This window comes from Myodes glareolus, chromosome 9 (assembly GCF_982192425.1).
Source record: "Myodes glareolus chromosome 9, mMyoGla1.1, whole genome shotgun sequence".
Taxonomy (NCBI): Eukaryota; Metazoa; Chordata; class Mammalia; order Rodentia; family Cricetidae; genus Myodes; species Myodes glareolus.
In genome coordinates, this window is record NC_142034.1 from 4,600,887 (window position 1) to 4,623,527 (window position 22,641).

At 50.4% G+C, this 22,641-nt stretch overlaps 2 protein-coding genes across 4 annotated transcripts in view; one reads left to right on the forward strand and one right to left on the reverse strand.

Moving 5' to 3' along the window:
- On the reverse strand, positions 1 to 21,518 carry Afmid (arylformamidase). The gene is made up of 12 exons (XM_048451867.3): positions 21,482 to 21,518; positions 20,177 to 20,267; positions 17,587 to 17,677; positions 7,819 to 7,923; positions 7,690 to 7,738; positions 5,247 to 5,332; positions 5,091 to 5,163; positions 4,878 to 4,975; positions 4,590 to 4,668; positions 4,361 to 4,502; positions 3,824 to 3,928; positions 1 to 2,583 (listed from the first exon to the last, which is right to left on the reverse strand). Exons 2-12 carry the CDS (start codon positions 20,231 to 20,233, stop codon positions 2,551 to 2,553), a joined length of 918 nt encoding a protein of 305 aa, XP_048307824.1. The 5' UTR covers positions 20,234 to 20,267; positions 21,482 to 21,518; the 3' UTR covers positions 1 to 2,550.
- Tk1 (thymidine kinase 1) overlaps positions 20,340 to 22,641 on the forward strand; it is a 10,298-nt gene continuing 7,996 nt past the window's right edge. Inside the window, exons 1-3 of one of the 3 annotated variants that reach the window (XM_048451868.3) lie at positions 20,340 to 20,495; positions 20,594 to 20,625; positions 21,503 to 21,613. In XM_048451868.3, the coding sequence (XP_048307825.1) occupies positions 20,430 to 20,495; positions 20,594 to 20,625; positions 21,503 to 21,613 (209 nt within the window). In that variant the 5' untranslated portion in view covers positions 20,340 to 20,429. Of the gene's footprint in view, positions 20,496 to 20,593; positions 20,626 to 21,445; positions 21,614 to 22,641 lie in introns of all 3 variants that reach the window. The other 2 variants (XM_048451871.3, XM_048451872.3) reach the window with 2 other exon arrangements.

Here is a 22,641-nt window from a genome sequence, read left to right on the forward strand (position 1 = left end):
TGTGCTCAACTATGTTCATAGCAGCTTTCTTTGTCATAGCCAGAACCTGGAAACAACCTAAATGCCCCCTCAATCGAAAAATGGGTAAGAAAAATGTGGTACATTTACACAATGGAGTCTACACAGCAGAAAAAATAACGGCAGCTTGAATTTTGCAGGAAAATGGATGGAGCTAGAAAACATTATTTTGAGTGAGGTAACCCAGGCAGAGAAAGACAATTATCACATGTACTAATAAGTGATTTTTAAACATAAAGCAAAGAAAGCCAGTCCTCAAACCACAATCCCAGAGAACGTAGACAACAATGAGGACACTAAGAGAGACTTACATAGATCTAATCGACATGGGAAGTAGAAAGTAGAAAAAGACAAGATCTCCTGAGTAAATTGGGAGCATGGAGACATTGGGGGAGGGTTGGAGGGGGAGGGGAGACACAGGGAGGGGAGCAGAGAAAAATGTCGAGCTCCATAAAAATCAATTAAAAAAGGTGCTCCTGCTCTTCCAGGGGACGAGCTCCGTTCCCAGCACCCCTGCCAAGCAGGTCACTATGTAGCCCCGGACTGGCTTCAAACTGGCTGTGCTCCTTATGCCCCAGTCTCCCCAGTGGTGGGATTGCAGTATGCATTACCATGTTTGGATTTAAGATGTGTGTGGAAGTAGGGAAAGATTCATGGACCCACAAGGCTCAACTCAAAAGAACCATACAGGAGCTGCAAGGCCTGGCTCCAAGCTTATTGAAGCAGTAAATAAACCGAGACCAGACTCAGTCACATGCAGTAGCCCCAGGAATGAAGCTCGGTGAGTTGCTACCCATGTTGCAAGGGTTTCTCAGGGACTCAGCTGCCTGAGAGTCGACTACACTCCTGTTGGTGACCCAGGAAACTCACCGGGTCACTAGACTTGGTGGGGTCATCTTTGGTCTGCTGGGGGCGGTGCCCTTTCTGGGGTGAGGAGACCTCTGTCAGTATGGCCTCAGGAACAGTCACATGGTACAGGAACAGTCACATGATGCAATGATGCCTGAACAAGAGCAGACAGAACTGAAAGGAAATAGAGGGGGCAGCTAGTAGCACCGTCCCCAGTGGGTGATAGAAGGCAACCGAGGCTTAGCTTGTCCACCCGGAAAGGGAACTGGCTCACACAAGGCAATGATTTTGAGAAAAAGAGCATGAGAATTCTCCACTCTGCGTGAGCCTCCAGTGTGACAGAGAAGGGTGAGAAAGGGGACAACATGGAATGCGGGTTTGCTTCTTCCAGCTCTCAGGATATGAGATGCTATAGTTAGCGTCGGCAGTCAACTTCACGCAAGCCTAGACACACGCCTGGGTAGGGAAACTCAGTGGAGGAATTGCCTCCATCAGAGTACCCTGTTGCCACATCTATAGGATTCTGTCTTAAATGCCAATTTGGGTCCGGAGCACCATGGGCCGTGTCATTCCTAGATGCTGTAAAGTGTAAGAGGAAATAAACCCTTCGTGAGCTGCTTTTGGTCGTGGTGTTATCTCCGCAACGTAAAAGCGAACTAGACAGAACCAGAGTCTAAATTAGATGTGTGTCCAAAGGCCCTCTTGCCTCTACCGCTCCTGGCATGCCCCACCATGCCCGGTTTGGGGGAAGCTTTGAAAACGAAGCAGAAACGCCCACATCAGAAGGCCCAGTGGCTACGGTGGGCTGCAGGAGTCAGGGCTGTCAGAGCCTGTCGCACACGGGCCGTCGTGCAGGTGGCCTCTCTGGGATCGCTGCAGGTCTAAGTAAATCCTTGTGTTCGTCTGTACAGCAGGCACAAGCTCGGGCTTCTTATTACCGTCATCTTCATGTATGTGGAGGTGTGTGTGCTGAGGTATACATATATGACAGTCAAAGGGTAATTTGGAAGCGCTGTTTTCTTCCGTATGGGTCCCCAGGGCCAAACACAGGCTGTCAGTGTGGTGCCAGCATTCTCACCAGCTGGGCCAACTCAGCAGCCCTTTTTCTTTCTGAGACAGGGTCTTGAGAGTAGCCCAGGCTGACCTTGAACTCACATGCAATCCTCCTGCCTCCGCGTTGGGATTCAGGTGAACACCACCACACTGGGTATGACTTTATCTTTCTGTCTCCCTCCCCCCCCCTTTTATTTTTTTACCTGTTAATACCAGGGATTGAACCCGGAATCCAATGCACGCTGGTCAAGCATTCTACCATTGAGCTGCTGCGGGACCCAGTGGTTGGTTGGTTGGTCTCTCTTCATTCCTTCTCCAGACCCCGCCCCCTTTTGTAGTGGGAGATAGGGGCTGAGTGACAGCCCCAGCCCCAGCCAGTTCACAGGGATACTGCAAAATGCATAGCCAGCAAGCCAGAAGCGGACTGTCACGCCCTGTCAGCGGCAGGGGGGCAGACTTGGCCAGGTGGTGGCTGTGTGCATGTCCCGGTGCCAATCTGTGGGCCCTTCCCAGAGCTCCATCCGGGTGGGGAGAGGAAAGCGGAGGTGTATTCACATCAGGGTGTTAGGTGGCAGTCAGCTCTTTTCTGGAGGTGTTCTGAGGTGCACACAGGCTGGAGACCAGGTGTCCTCAGAGCGTTGGGAAGATTGTTTTCAAAATGATCTGCAGCAAGAAGAGAAGATGGGGAAGCCCAGGGCTGATGGCTAGCCAGCCGAAGAGCATCTGCAGGTGCCACGCCTTTGACCCCAACACTCAGGAGGCAGAGGCAGGCGGATCTCTGAGTTCCAGGCCAGCCAAGCTACATAGTAAGACCCTGTCTCAAAATAAATAGACAAACAAATAAGTAAATTTAAAAAGTCAAAGCTAGTCGGGCAGTGGTGGCTCACGCCTTTCATCCCAGTACTCAGGAGGTAGAGCCTGGCAATCTCTTGAGTTTGAGGCCAGCTTGCTCTACAGAGCAAGTTCTAGGATAGCCAGGGCTACTTAGAGAAACCCTGTTTTGGAAAAAAAAAAAAAAGCAAGCAGAAGTCTATGTAGGCTACTTAGAAAGATCCTGTCTCAAAATGTAAAAGTAGGGACTAAGAGACAGCTCAGCTGGTGAAGCACGTGACCTGCATTCATGAGGGCCTGCATTCAGTGTCCCAGCGCCCACATGAAAGGCTGATGCAGTGCACACATGTGACCCCAGTGCAGGGTGGAAGGGCAGAGACAGCTGGGTCCCTGGAACTCATTGGCCAGTAAGTCTAGCAAAGCTCCGGTTCAGTGAGATGCCCTGTCTCAAAAAATAAGAAAAACTGAGGAAGATACCTCATGTTAATTTCTGCCCCCAACATGTACACACTCACAGGTTCAATTCACAACACCCCAAAATAACACCAAGCTAATCAACCCCATTTCCTGTTACCAAAGAGGAAAAAGAAAGATTATTGCTTGCCAGAATCGTGGCAACAATCTTCTGTTTATTCTTTGCCTTTTTTGCTTGTTTGTTTTATTTTTGAGACAGGGTTCCTCTATGTAGCCCAGGATATCCTGAAACTTGTTCTGTAGATCAGGCTGGCCTCAAACATAGAGATCCACCTGCCTCTGCCTCTGCCTCTACCTCCAGAGTGCTGGGATTAAGGCATGTGCCCCCACCACCCAGCTGGCTTTCACTTTTGCACCTAAACAGGCCAGTGGCTTCCCTCTGCCCTGTCACCCTGGTCATGGCAATGCATAGTTCCCACCTGGCAGATCCCTCCACACTGTGGGGATAAAGTGGGCTACAGAAAGTCCAAGATGGGGCCTCAACCTTCTGGATGCCAAGGTAAGCCAAGTCCTCCACATAGCCTTCCTCTGTTTTCGGGCGATGGGATCCACATTCCCCACATTAGAAGGCTGTGGGAGAGGAAGGGTTGAGCCCCACCTGGGTGAGTTCATCATCCTCGTGGGTCAGGTTCTCTATGATGTCAAAGTGATCCACACCACGCAGCTGCTGGAAAGAGGCCTTCCGCCCCACTCGGCACAGTGTCTGGACAGGAATGAGAGGTGTAGGCATAAGAGTCCGGCTGGGAGAGATAGGGCTCTCAGGGTCCAGGGTATGGCAGGTTATTTGAATGCATTTCTTGAATGAATGGCTGTCTTCGAGTCCAGTTAGATAAAATACGTCGATTTATTACAGCCCTGGGGATCGTACCAGGGCCTTGCTCATGCTTAGCAAGTATGTTACCACCGAGTAGCGTATTGCCTTTCATTTTAAAATTTGAAACAGGGTCCTGTTAGTCAGACTGGCCTTGAGTTCACTTTACAGCACATCCAGACCTCATGGTCCTCTTGCTTCAACCTCCGGAGTAACTGTTATCAGGGTGTATACCCCCAAACCCAGCTCATTTGGACAGAATAACAAGGAAGACAACATCACAGGACCCTCAACCAGAGGCCATTAGCTAGCCATTGGCAGTACCTCATAGAACTCCCTGGACTGTCGGTGGAATTCTGGGGACTCGTGCTGACCCACAACCACCAGCACAGGACAGGCTGGACCCACAGGCCTCGCTGGAGCCACCTCCAAGCGCCGCTGCGGGCTGTTTCTCTGAGCATCTTCCCTGGGGGAGAAAGAGTGAAGCAGTCAGGATACAGGGGACACAGGCCTCAGGCTGGGGCTGGAGATGGGCAGAGGGCAGACAACTCACAGGGTCATGTGCAGAGGGGCATTCTGGGAGGTAGCTATGATGGGCTCCAGGTCATAGATCCCGCTCACCAGGAGGAAGCCTGTGTAGGTGAGAAGTTCAGGCCAGGGACCCACTCACCCACCCTCCAGGTCAGCACGCTAGTCACTAGCCTTTCAAGCAGTTGCTCAGCCTACCACCCCTCCAGCGAGGGGAAGAGTTGCCTGGTCATGTCCCAGACCCTCAGAAACCTTAAGGGATGGATGCCAGCCTGGGCTATGTGATATTCTGTTTGGACAAACAGTAAGAAACCTTGGAGGTTGGGCATGACACCATGCTTCATCCAACTGGCAAGGAACACCATGGCGGCCAGGTGAGCTCCTGCAGAGTGTCCACAGATGTAGATTCCCCTGGGTCAGACGGAGAGCCGGGTTATATCCTACAGCATCAGGAGTCCCAGGCTGCACCCGGCTCCACAGACCTGCCCTCCCGTGGCCCACCAAGAGCATCAGCAACAATACCTACTGGTTGCTGGGATACCGCCTCTGTAGAAACACAACACTACGGGTCACCTGGTCCACCATCTGGCCCAGTGTGCCTGAGCAGAGGAAAATTCTGGGTGAGTGTCCACCAGGGGCTCTACCCTCACAAAGCTCTGGCCCCCAAATCTCCAGAGGCTACCTTTGGGTGCAATGTCGTAAGCCACTACAGCCACGACCACTCCTTGGGCTGTCAGCGGGTTCACCATGAAGGCCGAGACATCCTTACTGTGGAAAGACAGAGACGGAGGCTGGAGAACAGGCTCTTCCAGGACAAAGGTTTGATTCCTAGTTCCCACCTGGAGGCGTCCAAACATCCATAACTCCAGTCCCTCTCCTAGCTCTGCATCCATCAGGCATGTACACGGTGCACATACATATATGAAGGCAAGCACTCAACACTCATACACTATATAATAATAATAATAGACAAATGTCAAGGAGCACGTAATGCTATACTTGGGAAGGAGAGGCGGGAGGATCAGGAGTCCAAGGTCATCCCCAGGTACTTTCTGAGTTTGAGGCTAGCCTCGGCTACTAGGACAGTCTCAAAAAAACCCAAACAACATAAAAAAAAGATAATGGCTGGGCAGTGATAGTGCAAGCCTTTAATCCCAGCACTGGGAAGGCAGGAGGATCTCTGTGAGTTCGAGGCCAGCCTGGGTTTATAAAAGCAAGTTCCAGGACAGGTTCCAAAAGCTACAGAGAAACCCTGACTCTGACCAAAAAAAAAAAAAAAAAAAAAAAAAAAAAAAAAAAAAAGCTAAGAAGCTAAGGAAGTGAAAGCTGGAGGCGACTTGACCATGGCGCTGCTTCCCTAAGGCCCTGAACACACCATGTGGCAGGTTTCCCATGCACGCAGGACACTGTGTGCTGAGAGAAAAGAACAGGCTGTCGTTACTCTGAAATGCCAGCCACAGGAGCCTGGGGACTTTAACCTCGAGGCTGGCTCTGTCCGTTGGGAAGGAGACAGTGTCCCCTCTCTTAGCAAGTTGTGAGCGCTGGAGGTTAAAGGTGTACAGAGCGTTATAAAACGGAATAAAACAGTGATGAATAACAGAAAAAATAAAAAAACTGAGCCTGCTGGGGGGCGGGATAGACCCGATGATGGGCGTTTGTGAGCCTGCTTGGGGGGGGGCAGGGGACTGGATAGATCTGAAGAAGACGGACGTCTGTGAGTCTGCTGTGGGGCAGGATAGATCCAAAGACGCACATCTGTAGGATAGTCCTGAGAACAGCAATGTCCTCCATGATCCTAAGTGCCCTTCTTCCCAACGCCGGGGCACCTACCGTGTGTGTAAACATGTGTGTATCTCATGTACACCAGGCTGGCCTCAAACCCTCTACATAGCTGAGGAGCCGCCGGAACTTCTGATCATCTGTCCTCCACCACCTGACGGCTGGGATCACAAGTATGCACCACCACACTCAGTGTGATTCATTGCTGGCAAAGGTGCACAGGGTTTGGCACACACCACAGGAATTCTGATCTAGCTCCATCCCAAGTTCTTGCTTTGTGTCTTCTGAGACAAGGTTGGCCTCAAACTTGCAGAAATCCTCCTGCCTCAGCTTCCCTAGCACTGATATTCCGTGTCCTCTTGGTCCCAAACAAACCTGTATAGTTGGTCATTCTGACGTTTCTTTGACAAGCAAGTTGACCAGACACACTTTTCAGTACATGTAGAGATTTGAATTCTATCTCCTGAAAATGTATGTCCAAATCCTGCACCCAAGAGCTCAGGATATGGTTGTACAGGGAAATAGTATCTCTGAGACAGAACTGATAATCTTGGTCTATTTAAAAAAAAAAACTTAGCAGAGATGGACTGGAGAGATGGCTCAGCGGTAAAGAGCACTGGCTGCTCTTGCAGAGGACCTGGGTTCAGTGTCCAGCACCCACATGGTAGCTCACAACCACCTGTAACTCCAGCTCCAGGAGACTGATGCCCTCTTCTGGCCTCCTTGGGCACTGCAAGCATATGGCACACAGACATACGTGCACACAAACATGCATAAACAGCTGGGCAGTGGTGATACGTGCCTTTAAGCCCAGCACTCAGGAGGCAGAGGCAGGCAGATCTCTGAGTTCAAGGCCACCCTGATCTACAGAGCGAGTTCCAAGACAGACAGGTATACACAGAGAAACCCTGTCTTGAACCCCCACTCCCCCAAAAAGATGTATTACTTATTTTTATGCATGAGTATATGCATGTGCACATGAGTACAGTTCCTGTGAATGTCAGAAGAGGGCATCAGATCCCCTGGAGCTGTTGGGTGCTGGGAATCAAACTCAAGTCCTCTGGAAGAGCAGTAAGCGCCCTTTAACCCCTAAGCCATGTGCCCAGCCCTAACGCGGTCTTTAAGAGGAGAGGGAGCTCTGGGTCACAGGCATCAAAGACCATGTGAAGGCAAAAGCAGAAGCAGGAGACACAGTCACAGCAGAGGAACACCGCACCTCCAGGCTGACCCCAGAGCACCTTGGTTCTGACTTCCTACCCCACAGAGGTGAGAGGTCACACTTCTTGTGGTAATGTGTCACAGCAGCGTGGGAACACCAATCCCCCAGTCATCCAGATCCCACTCACCTTCCGCTCTGCCAGTATCCTCCATGAAAGAACAGGAAGAGGGGGAAAGCTGTAACAAAAGGCAGGGGGCGCTGGTGAGCCGGACACCCTGCTGCCTCTGCTGGGGACCAGGAGCCCTACCCATCTCACCCTTGGAATCCTCATCAGGAAAGTAGATGTCCATTTTCTCCCCCTCGCCATCGCCATAGGGGACATCCAGCTGATTTCGCCTGGTGGCCCGGGCTTTCCTGGTGGCTGCAGATGCAGACAAGCTCTTGTCAGTTCAGCCCAGCACAGCAGGTCCTAGGCGGCTGTGATAATTGGTCAGTTGAGGCAGCTCCGGGCAGTCGAGGCTTTCCCAGCCCTGGCACCTCCGGACCTGTGGTCCCCGCAGCCACTTCTTCCCTGTATTCTTGTTACATACACCACCAGACAGCACATAACTATTTAAGCCTTTGGAAAAGCAATCTATCTTCACTTGTATATTTTACTATATTTTTATCCATTCATCCAGTGTGGCGTGTGTGTGTGTGTGTGTGTGTGTGTGTGTCACGGTGAGCATGTGAGTACCACCAAGTCTGAACTCAGGTCCTCACATTTGAGCAGCAAGCACTTCATCCCCTGAACCAACTCCCCAGCCCTTGCTTTATTTTTATTCGTTTGTATATTTATTTAATTATTTGATTTTTTTTGAGATAGGATGTCTCTACAAAGGCTTGGATGTCCCAGAAGCCACAGAGATCCATCCACCTGCCTCTGCTTGCCAAGTACTGGAATTAAAGGTGTGTTGTAGATGGAAGTTTCTGTCCTGCCTGATCCCACAGTCATTCAGTCCCAAAGAAACACACAGGGGCTTATATTAATTATAAACTGTTTGGCCTATTAGCTCAGGCTTATTATTAAGTAGCCCTTACAACTTAAATTAACCCATAATTCTTGTCTATGTTGGCCTGATACCTTTTCTCACTGAGACATTCTCATCTTGTTTCCTCTCTGTCTGGCTGGTGATTGACTCTGCCTGCTCTCTTCCCAGAACTCTCCTAGTCTGGTTGCCCCACCTATATTTCCTGCCTGGCTACTGCCCAATCAGCATTTTATTAAACTCATGAGTGACAAATCTTTACAGTGTACAAGAGCATTACCCCCACAGCAGTGTGTGCTACCACACGTGGCTCCTTGTTTATCAAACTCAGGCCACCAGGCTGGCATGGCAAGCACCTTTACCCACTGAAGCATCTTGCCAACCTGAAATTAATAATCTTGAAACCATCCAATTAGGGACAGGAACATCTGAATCTAAAACAGGGCCTTTTTAAAAAAAAGATCACTATATGCCGGGAGGTGGTGGAGCACGCCTTTAATCCCAGCACTGGGAGGCAGAGGCAGAGGGATCTCTGTGAGTTCAAGGCCAGCCTGGTCCATAGAGCTAGTTCTAGGACAGTCAGAGCTATTACAAAGAGAACCCATCTCAAAAAACAAGACAAAATAAATGAAAAAAATATTTATTTTATTATTTATAACAAAAGCTGGGGCTGGAGAGGTGGCTGCCCTGGCAGAGGGACTGAATTCCACTCCCAGCACCCACACTGAGCTGCTCGTCTGTAGCTCCAGCTCTGGGGCACCGGGTACCTCTGGCCTCTTCGGGTCAGAGTCTACACAACGTGGAACACTATTGGACCCACATCCCCCACCCCGACTTTTTTGTTTTGTTTTGTTTTGGAGACAGGGTTTCTCTGTGTAGCTTTGGAGCCTGTCCTGGAACTCTGTAGACCAGGCTGGCCTTAAACTCCCAGAGATCCACCTGGGATTAAAGGCGTGCGCCACCACCACTTTGCAACAAACCCCTTTTCTGAGTAAACAATGTTTTATCGACAGCACTGGGTCAGTTAAATATCTAAATTATCCCTACCTCACACCACAAAGATTAACCCCAAATATATCAAATATAAAACAGACTTTCAGAAAGCCCCACAGGAGCCGGCGAGATGGCTTAGCAACTTTGTAAAGGAGATTGCCACCAAGCCTGAAGATCTGAGCTCAGTCTCCAGGACCCACAGGGTGCGAGGAGAGAAATGGTTCCTGAAAGTTGTCCTCTGCTGCACACACGCTACAGCATACACACACTACAGCGCACACACATGCTACAGCACACACATGTCCTCACACACCTCACACGCTCATTAGAAGATGACGGCAGAACAGGTTTTCAAGACTCTGAAGTCAACAAAGGCCACACACACCCAGGACCCCAGGAATAATATTCAGAAAAGAAATAAGAGATTTGGCTGTGATCTGTCAGCACTTGGGAGGCCGAGGCAGGAGGGTCTGAAGGCCAGCCCGGGCTACACTGCAGGAAAGACTCTTTCCCAACAAAACAAAATATTTCCTCATGTAAAGAGCCAGCAGAGGCCACAGATCCTATACGGAGGGTCACAATCATGTTGCTGTGTCCCCGCTGCTCTGGTCACAGCCCCTCGCCTACTGAGGACTCTCCTTCCACTGCCTATCCACAATCAGGGTCCCCCTCTCATCAGCACTGAGACTTCTTGGTGGGCTCTGCCTTCTCTTGTCTGCAGAAGGCAGGGACACCCCTCTCTATTCCTCCTGCTTCTCCCTGGAACCCTGTAGCCTGCCGCCAGTGTGCACCTGTCACAATGGGCACCCAACATGGCCACTCCTTGGCTGAAATCCATCCTTGGCCCTCTATTGGTTATACTGGGTTGCCATAACAACACACCCTAACCCAGGGCTTGCACAACAGAACTTCATTCTCCCCAGTTCTGGAGGGTGGAGGTCCAGCGGTTGGTGTTTGGTGAGGACCCTCTCTCCTTAGGCTGCAGTCCCGCAGGCAGGGCTTCACTGCCTCTGGGATGGTACCCTGCCCAGGCTGTCACAAACCACCCTGCTGAAAACAGCCTTGTCCATGCATGTTGACCCTGGGAACAAGCACCCACAGGAAATGTCACTTCTAGGTTAGAGGGTGGACAAGCTTGTCATTAGGAGGATCCTGCCAGTGCCCTCCATAGAAGCTTCCAGCAAGTGAGCTATAGGTGCCTCAGGGTCATCAGCACAGGGGCCAATCAAAAGTTAACGATTTGACAGCTTGCTTGGCTGGATTAGATTACTTAGTGCTAAAACTACATTTTTTTCTCTTTCTTTCTTTCTCTCTTTCTTTCCTTTTTTTTTTTTTTTCAAGACAGGGTTTCTCTACAAATCCCAGGCTGGCTTTGAGCTCACAGAGATTCACCTGCCTCTGCCTCGAGCTGGGATTAAAGGTGTGCACAGCAGCACCACCCTGCTGAAACCATACTTTTGTTCTCAGTTGAAGAGAAGAAACAAAACCACTGTAGGTGAATGGTGTTAGCTCAAAGAAATCTCAGACATTTAAAACACCACTGACCAGGGAACAAGAAACTGCTCCTGGCTAGGAGAGGTGGCGCTGCCTTTAATCTCAGTCTGGTCTACAGAGCAAGTTCTAGGACAGTCAGGGCTGTTATACAGAGAAACAAAACAAAACAAAAAGAAGGAAGGAAGAAAGAAAAGGCCTCTGACTGGGACATTGCTCAGCGAACTGCCAGGGAACAATCTTTCTGTACACTGAATATGTGTTGCTCTCAGTGGTTTAATACAGGCTAAACAGCCAATGTCTAGGCAGGTAGAGGTTGGGTAGCACTTTCAGACAAAAAGAGAGCATGGGGAAGAAAAAGGGCAAAGTCACCAGCCAGACACAGAGGGGAAGCGGATGAACGTGCCATGCTGAAAAGAGTACTACCACATGGTAGAGCGTAGATAAGAAATAAGTGTTAACTTAAGTTGTAACAGCTAGTTAGTAATAAGCCTAAGCTATTGGTCGAGCATTTATAATTAATAATAAGCCTTTATGTGGTTATTTGGGAGCTGGTTGGTGGGACAGAGAAAGTCTGCCTAAAGTGGGCAGTGGGGTCATAAAGGTCAGTTGATGTACAGCCACCCCCAGAGTGTGAATACCACCTGAACCCCTAGGCTTTAGCAAGATATCCCAGAATAAACCTCATAACAGAGTCAGAACTGGACTTTAATTATCCAAAACACAAAGCATCAAAATTCTTGCAGACAAAACCCCAGGTTCTAGAAGTCATAGTGTGGCACTGAGCTGAGTTCTCTGTTAGCGGGCTAACTAGTGGACGTGGAGGCCTGGAGCCGTGCAGATCAAAGGGCTGTCTCGAATTCCAATCCTCCTACCTCCATGTTCCAACTGCTGGGAGCATCAGAGGCATACCACACCGCTGCTTTGTTTTGCATTTTCGAGACCCATTCCTCAGGCTGACCTGGAACTCACTATGTAGTCCAGGCTGTCCTCGAACCTCTTGCTTCAGCCTCTTGATTGAATGCTAGGATTCTAGGTTTTTTGTTTTTTTAAGATTTATTTTCGGGGCTGGAGAGATGGCTCAGAGGTTAAGAGCACTGGCTGAGGTCCTGAGTTCAATTCCCAGCAACCACAATGGCTCACAACCATCTGTAATGAGATCTGGTGCCCTCTCTGGCCTGCAGGCATACATGCAGGCAGAACACTGTATACATAAAAAATAAAAAAATAAATTTTTTTTTAAAAAAAGATTCATTTTCTTTTTACTTATGTGTGTATATGTGCATCTGTGTGTGTACATGCGTACCTCTGCAGGTGTCTGTGGAAGCCAGAGGAGGATCTCAGATCCCCTAGAGTTAGAGTTACAGGCAGTTGTGTACCACCTAACATGGGAGCTGGGAACCAAACTCCGGTCTAATGCAAGATCAGGACAACCACTGGGATTTCCAGCCCTGGGATTCTGGTTTATTTTGACTTTTTACTTCATTTAGCAAGGGTGTTTGGGTTGGGTTTGTTCTTTTTTAACTAAATTTATTTTATGTGTGTGAGTATTTTGCTTACATGTATGTCTGTATACCATGTGCATGTCTGGTGCCCAGGAGAGGCCAGAAGAGAATGTCAGATCCTCTGGAACTAGAATTATAGACAACTGTGAACTGCCATGTGGTTGCTGGGAATTGAACCCGGGTCCTCTGGAAGAGCAGCCAGTGCTCTTTACCACTGGGCCATCTCTCCAGCCCCTGCAAACATGTTTAAATGTAAGCAACAGCCATGAGTTGTAATGGGCTCTCTATGTTTGTATTTGCTATTGAGTGCACAGGAGGGAGCCCTGGGATGTGAACATATGGGCAGGGGCTCAACCACCAAGCCCTTGTTATAGAGGCTGGGAGCAAAAAATCAAAACACCAGTAGTAGCTGGTTATCACCTAGAGTCACAGGAAAGTGAAGGCAGGAGAACCAGGAGCACACGCACGGTCGTTCTTGACAAGCTAGTGTAGGCAAGGAGGCTTGAGGCTCAGACTCAGAGAATATTTAGTCAAATCCAAGGACCACACAGAAAGGCAAGAGGAGCAGGGAAGAGAGGCAGAGCAGTCGGGGAGGAAAGGACAGGATGGAGGAGCTCTAAGATGGGAGGGAGGGAGGAAGGAGGAAGGGAAGGAGGGAGAGAGGGAGGGAAGAAGTGTCCTCCCCTCCCCTGGCTCTGTGTGACACCCTTCACAGAGCAGCACAGTCTCCTGGAACTCTGGCTTCAGAAAATTTCAGTCCCTCTTCTGGGCTCCCTAAACACCAGGCGTGCTTGTAGTGCCCAGACACACATGCAGGCAAAACACCCATATGCATAAAAATAAAATAAAATAAAATAAATCTTTAAACAATAACCACAAAAAGGATTTGCAGAAGCAGGAGGAACTGGAGGGAGAGGCTGGATTCAGGCACCTGCCTACCCACTAAAAACCTTAGGAAAGGCCAGCGAGATGTCTCAGCGGGCAAAGAAGTTTGCCGCTAAGCAGTGATTCTCAGCCTGTGGGTCACAACCCCTTCAGGGACTCACATAGCGGGTATTTTACATTATAATTCATAATAATTGCAAAATTACCGTTATGAGGTAGCAACGGAAGACTTTCAGAGAAACGTGGAGAACCCCACTGTACTACAGTATAGTAAGGAACCTGCGTTTGCCGCTGGCCCATGGCGAGCAAATAACAAAAAGTCAAAGCAAAACTTGCAGAACACACCCAGCCTGGTGAACATTCATGGGGCATTCCCAAGAGCCAAAGTTAGAGACCACCAGAGAGTGCACAGAGGGGTGACCGAATTGTGGGGCACAGTGGAATACTCCCGTACCATAAAAAAGGGTCGCAAACCTGTTACCTGTCGCGACATGGAACCATCTGAGACCTAACGTACCCTCTGTTGGGGAGGAAGCTTCAGGGGGGAGGTGCCGGGGGCTGGAGGAGCCAGGATGGGGAGCCACTGCTTATGGGATACGGGATTTCCTCGACCGATGATTAAAACGTCTTTGAACTAAAGCTAGACACGTTCATTTGTAGTTCTTGCACCTGAGCTGAGGCAGAAGAATTTCGGAGAGTTCAAGGCTGACCTGGCTACACAGTGAACACCAGCACATCCAAGGCTATAAAACAATAATAATAAAGGAAGAATTGGGTCTAGTGTTTTGTAAGCCTTGTTTTCTTCATCTTATCGCAGAGGGGAAATCCTAATTGTAAAGTAAGGCCTACTAATCAGTCAAGGGGGAGAGCCTGCTGTCAATCATAAAGCCCCACCCAGCTATCCACGGAGATGATTGGTCTTTTGAGAGTTAAGGCACGCCTTGAGCTACAGGGAGCAGGAAGTAAAGGCCCCTGGCAGCTAAGCCCAGGCTGCTGATATATCCAATGTCTCTTTGCCCACCCAGAAGAAAAGCAGCCTTTGTGTGTGGCACGCCTGAGTCCTACTGCGGCCATTCAGCCTGCAGACCAGAGATCCCCAGAAGGAAGTCATACAGTTATTGCATACAGTCCCCCACACATAATTCAACTAAATCTTAAAAAAAAAAAAAAAAAAAACCACCGTCATGGGGATCTAGAGAGATGGCTGCATGGTTAGGAGCACAGGCAGCTGGTCCTCCAGAGGACCCGGGTTCAATTCCCAGCACCCACAAGGCAGCTCACAACTGTCTGTAAATTCCAGTTCCGGGGGATCGACATCCTCACACAGACATACATGCAGGCAATACAACAATGCACATAAATTAGTTTTTAAAAAGCTTACAAAAATAAACAAATAAACACAGTTGTGAAGCAGGGCAGGCACACGCCTTTAATCCCAGCACTTGGGAGGCAGAGGCAGGCGGATCTGGAGTTAGAGGCCAGCCTGGGCTACACAGTGAGACTCCTGTCTCAACAAGAACAATGGTTTCCAGTTTTTCCCCAACAACGTGTGTTTACACCCCTCTTCCACGTCCTCTTTCCTCACAGTGAGGTAACCACTGAGCCTCACAGGCAGCTCTGAGGAAGCCGTGGGATAGCCTAGAAACTCAGCTGAGGGAAGTAGTTTCTGGTTAGTAGCAGAGCGGGCAATTTGACCTCATCCGGCAGGGAAGTGAGGCAGGCCTGTCAGACATGAACTATAAGAAGGTAGACTTCTACCAACTCAATAATTAAGGGCAACATTTTAATGCAATAGCCTGTTGGCTTTAATCTGGTTTTGTTCCTGATACTGGGTATCATGTAGCATAGGCTGGCCTCTAACTCACTAAGTACTGCGGATGCCTGGCAGTCAGTCCCGTTACCACCAACAGAGGATGGGATTACAGATGTACACCCCCAGGCCCGGCCAATGGAATGCATTTAAAAACAAAAAAGTGGGGCCAGTGTGATGTCTTATCAGGGAAAAGCCGCCTGCTGCCAGTCAAGATTGACCACCTGTTCCATCCCACATGGCAGAACAGAACGCGAGCAGACGCCAGCATGTTGCCCTCTGACCTCCACACGCACACATGGTACTTGTGCCCACATATATACACTCAAAATAAATGTACCCTACAGTGGTGGTGCATGCCTTTGATCTCTGTGAGTTCAAGGCTAGCCTGGTCTACAAAGGGAGTTCCAAGACAGGCAGAGTCTCGAAAAACAAAAACAAAACAAAAAATAGTAATCCTTTTCCGAAAAAGACATTTTAAAAAACGCACGGGGCTAGGGGCTAGCTCGACTGGTGAATGTGTTTGCCTGGGAAGCATAAAGAGGAAGAAAGAGGGAAGAAAACCAAAACCCAAGCCCTGCTAGGAAAAGGACTGTGTAGCCCTAGCTGGCCTTGAACTCACGACCCAGACCGGTCTTGCACTCACAGAGATCTGCCTGGAGTGCTGGAATTAAGGATGTGCACCACCAGGGCAGCCCTGCTAGCATTTCTTGACAGCTGACCACAGGGGTCTGTGTGCAAGCACTGGCTACTCTGAACTCTGACCTTTGGCTGATGACGTCCTTCCCCCACCCCTGCTGGCTTTTTTACCCCTCTAGACAAGACAGGCAAATGGGTTTGCTCTAAACCCACATATTTATTTACTGAGCTGGCGGCAGCAAGGACCCTTCAGAGCCCAACCCAGAAAATAGCTCCAACCCACACTAAGAGGACAAGGACAAGAGAGAATGTGTGGATTGAACCCCCAAAGCCTGATCCTCTCCGGGTTATCTCCATTGAAGAAACTCCCCAGGGCAGGGTTCTGAGACCAGGCAGTCGGCCAGCATCCAGTTCCCTGTTTGAGGGAACAGCTAGCTGGCCCCCCATCCAAGTTCCCCTCTGAGTGGACAGCTAGCGGCCTCCACATTCCAGTTCTCCGTCTGAGCAGAGGAGCCAGCTAGCTGTCTCTGCACTCCAGTTCCTCCGGCAAGCGGACAGCTAGCGGCCTCCAGACCCTATTCCCTCCTTACAGCAGCTTCTCACACACACAGCATGACACCTCACCGAGGGTTGGAGCCACCCCACCACAGCACTCTGGGGCAGAGGCACCTCACAAGCACAGGCCCCAAACTCTGATTGCTCTAAAGGAAACCAAAGCTTAATTTCCTTTCCTTCCTCCCCTCTCCCTTCCTTCCCATCTTCCTAGTCATGGTCTCCTGTATCCCAGTCTGGCCTGGAATTCTCTATGGCACTGAGGATAGCCTTGAACCTCTGCCTCCCCTCTCCTGCGCTAGAACCACAGGCATGCATGACCATGCAGGTTCATGCCCCACTGAGAACTGAACCCCGGGCTCTGTGCATGCTGAGCCAGAGTCCCACCCACCATACTCTTTCTCCAGCACCCCCGCTGCTTTTTGTACACAGCAACGATATGACCTGGGCTTAGTGATCAGCACCTGCAACCCAGCACTCAGGAGGCTGAGGTAAGAGGTTTATGAGTTCAAGGCCAGTCTGGGTTACATAGTATATTGGAGGCCAACCTAGGCTACACAAAAAGACCCTGTCTCAAAATAAAATAAAACAATCAAATTAAAAACTGCTGGTTGGTGGTGGAGCATGCCTTTAATCTTGGCACTTGGAAGGCCGAGGCAGGAGGATCGCTGAATTTGAGGTCAGCCTGGTCCATAGAGAGAGTTCCAGGACAGTCAGGGCTGCTACACAGAGAAACTTGGTCTTGAAGAACAAAAGCAAAAAGAAAAAAAAAAAAAGAAAATTTTAAAAATAGCAACAATATTCTGCTTTTCCCCCTTTTTTCAGCTCACATTTCTGTGCCAAGCATAACCCGGCCTTGTAGAGCGGAGCTCTCAGCCGTCCGAGGGCTGCGACCCTTTAACACACTCCCACGAAATTATTTCATCGCTACTTCATACTGTCATCTTGCTACCATCTATTATGAGCTATAACATAAATATTCAATATTTCCGATGGTCTTAGGAAACCCTGTTCATGACCCACAAGTTGAGAACCGCTGCTTTAGAGCCTGGAAGCCCTTGCCAGCCAGGAGGGAGAGGAGGCTGTTTCTCACAGAGCCTGGTCTCACCCAAGCCTCTTCTGCCTCCAGCTCTATCCCCTCCTCCTGCCCCAGCAGTATCTGCAGAGGGGTCCCGCAGTACCCTGGATTCCTGTCTCCACGAAGGTGTTGACAACATCCTCTGCTTTCATCCGGACGACCCACCTGCTGGGCGAGTACTGCTTCTCCAGCTCCTGTGGGCAAGACGGGGCTCGTGAGACGCCGCTCTCAGCTGGTTATGTCGACCCTCCCCACCCCACGAAAGACGTTCCTCTCAGCTTTTCTGCACTGAGAAGATCCTCTGTAACATGCTCAGCTTCCTCCAAGTCTTTTCTTTTCTTTTTTCGGTTTTTCCAGACAGGATTTCTCTGTAGCTTTGGAGCCTGTCCTGGAACTAGCTCTTGTAGACCAGGCTGGCCTCGAACTCACAGAGATCCACCTGCCTCCGCCTCCCGAGGGCTGGATTAAAGGCGTGCACCACCACCTCCTGGCCCTTCAAGTCTTTTCAACTTCCACTCCCCATACCCTCCACCAGCTGTCCCCAATTAGGTATTTCAGAGGAGCACCTAAGGTGCCCTTAGATTCGTGATAAAGGGGCACCCCAAAGGCAGCCATGCCTTTAACCAGCTAACAGCCTTAATGAGAGATGAGGTCTATAAAGGTGTTCAGTTAATGACACTGGGGAGCAGCACATTCCTGCAGAAACTGAGGCCACAGGAGGCCAAGCAGCTCTGTGGCCATTGGTTCTGGGGTCAAGTGGCGCAACTCCATTTTCCTGGGAGTACAGTGTTCTGATCACAGGTAGACACAGGGTCACAGGGACAGAGGTGAGTGGGAGAGAAGAAACCAAAGGTCAGTTTGCAAATAACTAACCAGCCAGATGGCTAAAACATGGGGTGTGGGGGAGGCTAGGCAGCTGGGGGACCACGGTGGGGGGCTAGGCAGCTGGGGCATGGGGATGCTCACCTGAAATCCCATCTCTGTGGAGGCAGAGGCAGGAGGAGCAATGCAATTTTGAGGACAGCCTACAACTAGCAAGTTCCTGGGTAGCCAGGACCTTGCCTATAAATTAATGAAGTAGAAAGAAGGAATGTGGATCAGTGGCAGAGCGCAGCACCATGAGCCAACACCATGGGGCTCTGTCCAGAAGACAGTGTGCCAGCACACAAGGGCTCGTCAGCTTCCATTGTTTACTGGCTGTCTCTAGCCCCGGTATCCTCATTGGTATAATGGAGATCAGCACCCCCAATTACAGGGCTAAGAGGCAGAAGGTATAGTATAAGGGAAATAACATCGACCACTCAAATACAGTGGCCTCCTCCTAGTGAGTGTCACTCATGGTCAGAGGTCTTCTGAGCTGTAAACCCTCTCATTCAGGTCGATACCCGTTGGATGTTAGGGCTCCACTTGGCACCCCACAACTGTTATCATCTTTATATGTAGCCAAAGCTGGCCTTGAACTCCTTCCTATCTTCTGACTGGACCTCCCAAGTGTGAGATGATACCCACATGCCAAAATCTTTTTTTCTTAATTTTTAAATCAGTGTGTTTGTGGGTGTATATATGTGTGTACGTGTGTGAGTGTGAGTGTGAGTGTGTGTGTGTGTGTGTGTAGTATGTGTACATGACTGCGGGTGCCTCAGAGCATCCTCCTGGAGCTGGAAGTTGTGAGTCGTCTGATGTGGGTGCTGGGAGTCTGATTCAGGTCCTCAGCAAGAGCAGGGCATACTGAGTATCTCTCTAGCCCCTTGCTCTTGTTTTTACTACTAGTATTTATGACTAATAGTATTTATCGGTTTGTTTTCTTTTTGTTTGTTTGTTTTTGAGACAGGGTTTATCTATGTGCCCCAGGAACAGGCTGCCCAGGCTGTCCTTGAATTCACTGAGATCCGCCTGCCTCTCTGCCTCCCCAGTGCTGGGATTAAAAGTGTGCACCACCACTGCCCTGTTTTGTTTTTTCAAGACAGGATTTCTCTGTGTAGTCCTGGTTGTCCTGGAACTTGCCTTGTAGACCAGGTTGGCCTCAAACGTAGAGATTCATTTGCCTCTGCCTGGGATCAAAGGTGTGGGCACCACGGGGCTGACAGATAGTTGTGAGAAGGGCAACAAACACAGTGTCCCTAACTTTCAACAGATTCTGAGACGACTGTGACCTAAACAAAAAATTTTGTTTAAATAATACAAGCTAACCAACCAAGAAATCATAACGGAATAGGAATTAGCAAATGCCAAAATGTGCCGTCATGTTTTGTATATGCAATTGGTAACTCTTGCAATAATCCAGAGTAACCAAACACAAACACATAGTGCAAAGAACCCTTCTAGGCATGCTAAGTGTGAGCCATAAAGATTTTTAGCTGAAATAGAAGGAATATTCTGAAGACGCTTAATATGGTCTGTCCCTGAAGATGTCTGCCTTGCTAGCGACTCACAGTAGGGACCCCCAATCTCTGACATCTTCCACACTGATTACATAGGCATAGACCCATATTGCACAACCTCAGAATAAGGTTCAAGCTCTCAGCCCCTTAGTTCTGCAGGACTGAATTTAGTTTTCGCTATCTTGTCTTCTAAACCAGGTTAACAGGCTAAACCTGCCCTGATAGGAGAAAATGAAGAAATCTGGCGCTCAAGTCTTGCAAATCTGACAGGTGGGCACCAGTCCGGGTTCTGGGCGACTGTTCATCACCTACCTCTGCAGACAGGGTCTTCCAGGTCGCCTCGCCCGCGGAAAGTACAGCAGCTGCCATAGCCGGGTGCACGCTCCAAGCTCCTCGCTTAGGACTAAAAGAGAGGGGGCGGGCTACATGCGTTTTGGCTTCGCCTTGCTCCTATCGGCTGCGATTGGTCGACTCATTTAAAGGAAAAAAAAAAAAAAAAGGCGCGAACTGGTGGACGTTTTGCATTCTCGGACCGGAGAAGCTAAGGGTTGCTTGCACAGCCGCCATGAATTATATCAATCTGCCCACCGTGCTGCCCGTCTCCCCCAGCAAGACCCGGGGGCAGATCCAGGTGCGGGGTCCGGTTCGGTCTGTGGGGGTCGGGATGGTGGCTTGTGGCTGGCCCGGGTGTACGCGAGCAGGGACCCCCTAAGATGACTTCTCTCCTAGGTGATCCTCGGGCCCATGTTCTCAGGAAAAAGGTACTGCATGGGCCTCTGGGGCGGGTGGGCCTCCCCTTGTCTGCAGACCCTGGCTCTTCTCTCTCGCCTTCCCCTCCTTCGGACCTGACTTGGCCGCAAACTCCGCCGCCCGACCTCTGTGCTCGCCTTCCCGCCCAAATTTCTGGAAGCCTGCCTCCTTCCCGCCCAAGCCACAGCCCCTTCTCCGGGGGAACTCTTCTGTCCTTGCTGAGGCGAATCACATCGGGGTACCACAAAGACCCCCCAGCCCACATCCCCAGAATCCCAGTGGGCATCCCGTGTGACCGCAGCGGTGGCTGGGAGGAGCCTGGGCCCCCTTCCAGCCAGTTTCCTCACGCATCCCCTCCCCTGCGAGCTCTGCTGAAGCCACGGAGCCCAATTTGCTCTGAGGCAAGGGTCCTTCCTCTGGGAGTCCCACCTGGAGTAAGTCCGCCACTGCTCACGGTTTCTTGGTTTTAGTTTTTTTTGGGGGGCATTTTTTGTTTTTGACTCAGCGTTTTTCTATGTGGCCCTGACTGACCTGGGGCTCACGCTATAAACCAGGCTGGCCCTCGAACTCGGAGATCCCCCTGCCTCAGCCTCCCGGGTAATGGGATTAAAAGGGTGCCCACCATACCAGGCACCCCCACTGTTCTTGAATGACCTGGTGTCACCTGAGTTTTGTCCCTTGCTCGGAGGGGGAGGCCCAGAGTCAAGCGCTTTGGCGTTTCTTTGAAAAAGCTCTGTGAAGTTCATTCATAAAACTATTAAGTTTGTTCAGAACAGCTGGGGCTAAGTCTGGGCTAGCGGGTAAGAGTCAGTGTCGGGATGACCTCACTAGGTGGTGGCAGCGAGCCGCCTTTCGCCCGGGCCTCACCTGCCCTGGTACCGCTTGCAGCACGGAGCTGATGAGACGCGTCCGGCGCTTCCAGATCGCCCAGAATAAATGCCTGGTCATCAAGTATGCCAAAGACACACGCTACAGCAACAGCTTCTGTACGCATGACCGGTCAGTCCCACCCCCGTGATCCCGTGCTGCGGAAATCTCTAAGGCATGGGACATTCTGTCAGATATATCAGGGCGGGGGTGGGGGAGGCTTTGCCAGAACCTGAGGAGGGATGGGCTGCTACAGGCCTCTAACAGACAGGGACGAGGGCTCCAAATTGAGAATGACCATTGCCCAAATGAACATTGTGCCGGGAGAACCTGGTTCCTTCCCACTTGGGTAGACGCTGCCCCCTGCAGCCCTCATGATTGACTGCACAGAATTTTTTCTCTAGTTGGTTCCCTGCCATCGGGTGTCGGGTCACCGTTATGAACTGTATGCTAGAGCACTGGACACTACCCTTTGCAGCCCAGGGGTGGGTGGGAGCTGAGTAAAGTGGTGGCGATTCTGGGGATTGGTGCCCTGAGACACTCTTTGCTGAGTGTCCTGGGCTCACCCCAGAGCCAACGCTGACCACGAGGCTGGAGCTGCAGGCCAGGGTTGCTGTAGGCTGGGCCGAGGTTGAGCAGCCTCTTGTAGGGCAGGTTTCTGAAGCGGAACAGGAAGTGAAATGTCCAGGACTTGGAACTGGGGCTGGAATTCAAGCCATGCTTCCCACCGGGCTCTATGCTGTGATCTTTACTTCCTCGTGTGTGTGACGACGATGTCTACCACACAGGATAGGATGAGTATCCCGGAAAGCACGGGAGATGGGGGACCCAGGCAGTTCTTTTCTCATTTCCCGTCCTCTGGTCTGCTCTACGGGGGGAGGAGGGAAGCCTGTGCAGAGTGCGCAGGACAGCCTCGGGACAGGTCTTCACCTTCCACCTTCTTTCACTCAGCTTTGTGAGTTTCAAGCTCGATTGGTCGGGCTTTGTTTGAGTTTTGGTTTTCTCTACAGAGCCCTGGCTGTCCTAGAACTCAGATCTGCCTGCCTTCGCTTCCCTAATGCTGGGATTAAAGGTGGCACCAACATGCGTATGCCAACACACATGTGCCAACATGCCCGGCGCCAACATGCATGTGCCAATACACATGCGCCAAAATGCCT